Genomic DNA, 7,715 nt, shown 5'->3' on the forward strand with positions numbered 1-7,715 from the left:
CAATTTAAGAGTGAATTCATACCTGTCAGTGGTACACACTCTTCTTCTGTTGCTCTTTATAATCATTAGAAGTTAATGAATATCTTAGTTCACGGCCCAAGGCATAGAGTGCTTAATGAATGAAAGGCGATTTTATTTTTTAGGAGAGAAAATATCTTAGCATTTTATCGCCAGCCTAGAGCAGAAAAACCAAACGCATCTGTTATCCAAATATACTAACGGATTATTTTTTTCTCTCTCTTCCCTCAGGATGGCACCAAACAGAAAAGGGAACGGAAAAAGACAGTGTCGTTTAGCAGCATGCCCACAGAGAAGAAGATCAGCAGTGCCAGTGACTGCATTAATTCAATGGTTGAAGGCTCCGAACTCAAGAAGGTTCGCTCCAACTCTAGAATTTACCACCGATATTTCCTCTTAGATGCTGACATGCAGTCTCTGAGATGGGAACCATCCAAGAAGGACTCTGAGAAAGCCAAGATTGACATTAAGTCAATCAAGGAAGTGAGAACAGGAAAAAATACAGATATTTTCCGCAGCAATGGTATTTCCGACCAGATCTCTGAAGACTGTGCATTTTCTGTGATCTATGGAGAGAATTATGAGTCACTCGACTTGGTTGCCAACTCTGCTGATGTGGCCAACATCTGGGTCACGGGGCTGCGATACCTCATCTCTTATGGAAAGCATACGCTTGACATGATAGAGAGCAGCCAAGACAACATGCGGACTTCTTGGGTTTCACAATTGTTTAGTGAAGTTGATGTAGATAATTTTGGACACATGTCTCTATGTAGTGCTGTGCAGTGCATCAAAAACCTCAACCCCGGCTTAAAAACAAGCAAGATTGAGCTGAAGTTCAAAGAACTGCATAAGTCCAAGGACAAAACGGGCACCGAAGTGACCAAGGAAGAATTTGCTGAGGTTTTCCACGAGCTCTGTACCCGGCCTGAAATTTATTTCCTTTTAGTTCAGTTTTCGAGCAATAAAGAATTCCTTGATACTAAGGACCTTATGATGTTTTTGGAGGCAGAGCAAGGTGTGGCCCACATCGACGAAGAAGTCAGCCTTGAGATCATTCACAAATATGAGCCGTCCAAAGAGGGCCAGGAGCGGGGCTGGCTCTCCATAGACGGCTTCACTAATTACCTTATGTCCCCTGACTGTTATATTTTTGATCCAGAGCACAAGAAGGTTTGTCAGGACATGAAGCAGCCTTTGTCCCATTACTTCATAAATTCATCTCATAATACCTACCTGATAGAAGACCAGTTCCGAGGCCCATCAGATATCACGGGGTACATTCGAGCTCTTAAAATGGGCTGTCGGAGTGTTGAATTAGATGTGTGGGATGGGCCAGATAACGAGCCTGTAATTTACACAGGCCACACCATGACCTCACAGATAGTCTTCCGAAGCGTAATTGATATCATCAATAAATATGCGTTCTTTGCTTCAGAATACCCTCTTATTCTGTGTCTAGAAAACCACTGTTCAATCAAACAACAAAAGGTAATGGTCCAACACATGAAGAAGATTTTGGGAGACAAACTCTATACGACGTCACCCAACATGGAAGAATCATATCTGCCATCGCCTGATGTCCTGAAGGGGAAAATACTCATTAAGGCAAAAAAACTCTCCACCAATTGCCCTGGGTTAGAGGGAGATGTTACGGATGAAGATGAAGGTGCAGAGATGTCTCAAAGAATAGGGAAAGAAAACGTGGAACAGACTAATGTTGTTCCTGTAAAACGATTTCAGCTTTGCAAAGAACTCTCTGAGTTGGTAAGCATCTGCAAATCGGTTCAGTTTAAAGAGTTCCAAGTGTCCTTTCAGGCTCAGAAGTACTGGGAGGTTTGCTCCTTTAACGAAGTGCTCGCCAGCAAATATGCCAATGAAAATCCAGGGGATTTTGTCAATTACAACAAGCGCTTTCTTGCCAGAGTCTTTCCTAGTCCCATGAGGATTGATTCTAGCAACATGAACCCTCAGGACTTTTGGAAATGCGGCTGTCAAATCGTTGCCATGAACTTTCAGACTCCCGGTTTGATGATGGACCTGAACATCGGCTGGTTTCGACAGAACGGGAACTGCGGCTATGTCCTGCGACCAGCCATCATGAGGGAGGAGGTCTCTTTCTTTAGCGCAAACACAAAAGATTCTGTCCCTGGAGTGTCACCGCAGCTTCTTCATATCAAAATCATCAGCGGGCAGAACTTCCCCAAGCCCAAAGGCTCTGGTGCCAAAGGGGATGTGGTGGATCCTTATGTCTATGTGGAGATCCATGGGATCCCCGCGGACTGTGCCGAACAAAGGACAAAAACCGTGAACCAGAATGGAGACACTCCCATTTTTGATGAAAGTTTTGAATTTCAGATCAACCTCCCAGAACTGGCCATGGTGCGCTTTGTAGTGTTGGATGATGATTATATTGGGGATGAGTTTATTGGGCAGTACACAATTCCCTTTGAGTGTTTACAGACTGGCTACCGGCACGTTCCCCTGCAGTCTTTAACTGGGGAGGTTCTGCCTCATGCATCTTTATTTGTCCATGTGGCTATTACTAACAGGAGGGGAGGAGGGAAGCCTCACAAGAGGGGACTTTCTGTAAGGAAAGGGAAAAAATCCAGGGAATATGCCTCTTTGAGAACCTTATGGATTAAAACAGTAGATGAAGTATTCAAGAATGCCCAGCCGCCTATACGGGATGCCACAGATTTGAGAGAGAACATGCAGGTACATTTCTTGTTTCTTAAAAATCCAACCTTTGGTGTTTACACAGAGCTCTCCAATGTATGTTGTTTACACTATTACTATGCATATTCTAGACCCAAATGATTTGTAAATATCAATTGCCTTCAAAATATTTTTCATTAATTACATATTATCCACCATCAATCAGATTTTTAAAACTGAAATTGAATATTCTTGTGCTGAAAAATGGATGATATGTTAGAATAATTAACTCTTGGTACAAGTGTTTGTCTTGTCTTTTATCACAAAAGCTTGCTAATAGAGCTTTTTTCCCCCCTACGAAGATATAATGAGAAACAGAGATGCTGTTTCTGCCTTGATGTCTGTAAATGTTCTTTAATGTGAACACATTTGAACATCTCTTCAGGAAATGCAACAGGGCCTGTGATGTTCCTGTGTCTTCTATAATGGATTCCATGCTAGATAGATACAGAGTAGGAGCTCAGGAAATAATTGCTGGTTGATGGATTCATTTGGTTTGTTAAGATTGTTTTAGAAGACTCTCTAAATATCTAAAAATAGACACTCCTTTGTTTAAATAAAGGCTATAAGGTATCTATGTTTAAAGTAGGAGATAAGGGCTGCCTATGTGGAGAATATAATGGTATCTAAAAGCAATCAAGCAACAAATTATTTACTGAGCAGCTACCATATGGCTGGTGGACGGATGCTCTGCTTGGCCTGAGTTCAGCCCTTCCTCTGAGGTTTACTCACCGTGTGGCCCTGGTGAGACTTGTGAATTGAACAGATACTTCAAAGAGACTGTGGATTCATGTTCTGGTCTTACGCTTATTCCCTGGGTGGCCTCACGCAAAACTCTGCTTCTCTGGCCCTCAATTTCTCATCTGTCAAATGAGGCCTAAATGACATCCAGCTCAAAATTTAGGATTCTGTGGTCAAGTCACTCTCAGAATTTCAGTGTCTCCATCTTTAACGTGGGGATAAGAACATTTGTAGAACTTTCCTCGTTGAGTGACCAGTGGCTCTAATCAGGCATGTAGAGTGTTTGGCAAACATCAAAGGGCCATTTAAATGTCATTTATAATTAGCACTGGGGGCTATGGAGGATAAAAACAAGTCCAAATATCTGGGCACAGAGTATTTTCTGAATAGTTAGCTACCTTAAAATAATAGAGACAATAAAATGACCACAATTGGAAGAATTCTGCAGGCAGGCAAAATCTGCTCTGCGGTTTCCACACAGTTTTCTTAATTATTTATACCCCTTGTTAGCCTTGAAACTGTGTTTCTTGTACCCTTTGTGACCTTAGGCTAATTCTTCAATCAAAGTAGTATTTATCAAGTGTCTACCGTGTACCAGGCACCCGGGCTAAGCAATAACTTCTTTAAGCCTCAGTTTCTCTGTTGGTAAAATGTGGGGAAACAACCAAGTGATTTTCAAGGTCCCTTGAAGCTCTGGAGGGCTATGGTTCCAAGGATCTACCAAATCAACCATCAATTCCAGTCTTCAGTGATGGATGTGCAAACTTTATGTAGTTGGGGAATGTTATGTTATTTGGTCTCCCTTAAAGACCAAATTGAACTTCAACACTGTCTCTATAGCTTTTCCAGGACACAAGTAGCAAGAAATTGTCCAGAAATAGACAAATGGGGAAAATCCTGGCTTACTCAATCAATAGGAGCTTATTAGTTTCCACAAAGATGGAGCACAGTCATGAATTCTTGGACAGGTAAACTGGGCAGAGATTTAATTTTGCATGGCCGTGGGATTTTATGGGTGTGGATCTTTCCTCTACCCCTAGCACTTGCTGCTTTCTTTTCTCATAGCAGACAGGCTTAGTTAGAGAGTAATCGTGGCTGAAAATTATCATTTTGTGGGCGACTTGGTAATGAGCATCTCCTAACTCAGGCTGGTCCTTAGATGATGGACGGTGGAGGTGGCAGAAAGATACAGGGATCAGTTGGGTGCTTATATTAAATGTGACAATAAGAATCAGCCAAAAATAATTCAGAAAGATTACTTAGTCACTCCCTAAAACAGGGGTAATTGGCAAAAGTCACAATGATTACTCACTTCTGTAGGCTGTTGTTACATGTGTTTTTCTTTCTTGTATCCTGGCTTGTAGCTGCCAACTCCTGCTCAGATCAGCACCCCTTTATGTACATTCATTCATAATTGCCTTTCCTGGCTCAGTCATAGGGCCATAGATTTTGAACTTGGAAGCCATCCAGTCTATTTTACAGATGAGGAAACTGAGGCCCAGGGAAGTCAAGTAACTTCTCTACTGATGTTGCCCTTCCAGTACAACTTTAAATACTAGGGATTTATTATGACTGTGCTTCATTTTACAGAAATGGGGCCCAGAGAGGTTAGCTAATTTCCCTATGGATGGTAGTCTGTGACTATATCTTTAAATACTAAGACTTTATTATGATGATGCTTGTTGATGATATTGGGGGAAGATGTGTAACGAATTTCCAACATGGAAAGCCCTTTCACTGATGCAGATGGGCAATCCATATGTCCTAAAGGGGTTTTTCAGGTTATCTAGGGTCATATATGGGCAATTATGTATGTCAGAATTAGGACTAAACTCAGGTGTTCTCGAATCCAAATCTGGCCCTTTATCCGCTATCCCATGGTGCCTCCCAATACTATTCTTTATACCGAGTATCCCAAAAGTCTTAGAGCAGTTTTAAATATTTTAGGTATTGGGGATACCTAGTATGATAGCAATAATAACAATAGCTCACATTTGTATAGACCTCTGCCATCGTCAAAGCCCTTTCCTCACTTTAGTCTGTGGCAGGTCATCTAAGTTGTATTATTTCCATTTTGTTGATGAGAAAACAGAGAGTTGACTTGCTTGATGTCATCTGGCTAAGTTTCTGAGCCAAGACTCTTCCTCAGGTCCAGCATGCCTTCTACAGTCCCATGCTCTGTCTCTCTTACAAGGTATCCTTGAGTTTTCTTAAATGGAGATTCTTGGGGTATACTTGGACGGGTCTGAAATGAGAACCCAGAGGCCTCTGGGAACAAAAATGATGGTGTCCAGAGGACTAGAAGGAAGACTGGTTAGCTTAGAAAGTCAAGGTTATGCCTGCCTGGGCTGTACGTCCACGATGGGGTCACCAGCTAACCACCTGCTCAAAGAGCATTTGGAACTGAAGCCAAGAGTGGCCCAAGTATTTGTCTGTTTCTTGCAGGAAGTAACCAGGTTAGATTCTAATGTCTATGATACTAATTTCACCTTCCCCTGTGGCATATGTGTCACTTACTTCAAATCGGGGCTGACTTTTTTAAAAATGCATTTTTTTTTCCCTTGAAGGTAGATAGGAGCTACTTCTTGTGTTTCCACAATTGTATGTAAATATTAGCATTGCTGTGAACTTTAGTCTGGAGAGGTCATGCCCTCCGGAAGGATTTTGCCTCTCTGCCTTTTTCTGTGCTTTGGATAAGTTCCGGTTACAAACCTTCATAACCACATTTACTTTGGAAAACAGCCATTGGATTTCTTTTTTTCTTTTCTGGATAAAATGACCATTGTCCAGTTCACTCATAGCTCTGTTAATGACCATTATGCCAGGCCATTCGAGCATGGCATGGAGTGACCTGAAGGAGGAATGGGAAATCATGGTTCACTGTAAAGTAATTCCTTTCTTTCTTTTCAACAGAATGCAGTCGTTTCATTCAAAGAATTATGCGGACTCTCTTCTGTAGCAAACCTCATGCAGTGCATTCTGGCTGTATCGACACGCTTACTTGGACCTGACAACACACCCTTGGTGGTGCTGAATCTCAGTGATCAGTACCCCACAATGGAGTTGCAAGGGATAGTGCCGGAGGTTTTGAAAAAGATTGTCACCACATATGACATGGTGAGTAGCTCTTTGGAGACTGGGTGAGAAAGGCATCTCCATGCCAGATGTGTGGAGGAAGCTTGTATTTCCTCTGTTTCATGCTTTAATTCCCATGTTAGAAATGCTGCTTCCTTGGACGTGGGGTATTTTTTCTTTGTTTTTGTGAGATTGGGTCTCCCAGTCTCAGCAGCCAATTGTGGGGCCAGTCCCACTCCTTATAGGTAGGGGAGCTTTGAGCTGCTCAGTTTCCAACCTGAATGAGTTCACCACTCATGGGTAGCTTATTGACCCGCTGATCCCAGGGGCTCACTGTAATGGTGCCAGGCTTAATGTGGGACCCAAGAGGCCAAGCCCACTGCAGCTCAGAACACTCAAGCTCAAGGGATCCACTGTCACCTCCCCTGTTAGGGGACCTGCCATGAGGTACTAGACAGGGTTGATTTTCAGGTAAGATACTGACCTCTTGTATAGCAAGCTGTTCTAGGAAGGGACTCTGGTACAATTGAATTCCCCTTCCTAGCTGGTCACTCTTGGGATCTCTTCCTTTGCCCAGTCAAGGATTACATTGGTATGGATTTCAGAAAGACTGGCATAATTCTCCTCAATAGACGGGAGTACTGAATGAGGATTATCATGGGTTGAGAGCTGAAAGGGACCTCAGAGGCTGTTGAGTTGGATGTCTTCTTTTTACAGATGAGGAAAGAGATGTATAGAATGTCAAGTGCTTTGCTCAGGGTCCACAGCTAGTGTGTGTCTGAGGTGGGGCTTGAACTCCAAGGCCTCTGTTTCATCCACAAATACAAGTGCTTCTCAAGCAGCTTATACTAGCAAGTGTAAGGGATTTCAGGAAAAGGTCCAACTGGCTACCAACATAAAGAGATCAAAAAACTTCTATAAATTGAAAATATAACCCTTAATCATGTGGAGCGTTTGGCCCAGTATTTAGTCCTAAAAAAGAGGATAGAATTCTACTTACTAACCAGGACCTTTCCTGGACCCTGCCAGACTTTACTGACACAGAGACCCACCAGCCTCAAACCTGAAGTGTCAGGATGGCATGAAAGGGAGGAAAGAAAAGATGTGGTTAGAATATGAGAGAGAGAGAGAGAGAGAGAGAGAGAGAGAGAGAGAGAGAGAGA

At 42.6% G+C, this 7,715-nt stretch overlaps 1 protein-coding gene across 3 annotated transcripts in view; it reads left to right on the forward strand.

Annotated features, from left to right (window-relative positions):
- PLCL2 (phospholipase C like 2) overlaps window positions 1-7,715 on the forward strand; it is a 325,894-nt gene that overhangs the window by 232,959 nt on the left and 85,220 nt on the right. For all 3 annotated transcript variants that reach the window (XM_069088438.1, XM_069088436.1, XM_069088437.1), the window contains exons 3-4: window positions 250-2,736; window positions 6,391-6,594. In XM_069088438.1, the coding sequence (XP_068944539.1) occupies window positions 250-2,736; window positions 6,391-6,594 (2,691 nt within the window). The remainder of the gene's footprint in view (window positions 1-249; window positions 2,737-6,390; window positions 6,595-7,715) is intronic.

This window comes from Petaurus breviceps, unplaced genomic scaffold (genome assembly GCF_028583685.1).
Source record: "Petaurus breviceps papuanus isolate PSGF00001 unplaced genomic scaffold, PetGlider_PUasm1.0 185, whole genome shotgun sequence".
Classification (NCBI taxonomy): Eukaryota; Metazoa; Chordata; class Mammalia; order Diprotodontia; family Petauridae; genus Petaurus; species Petaurus breviceps.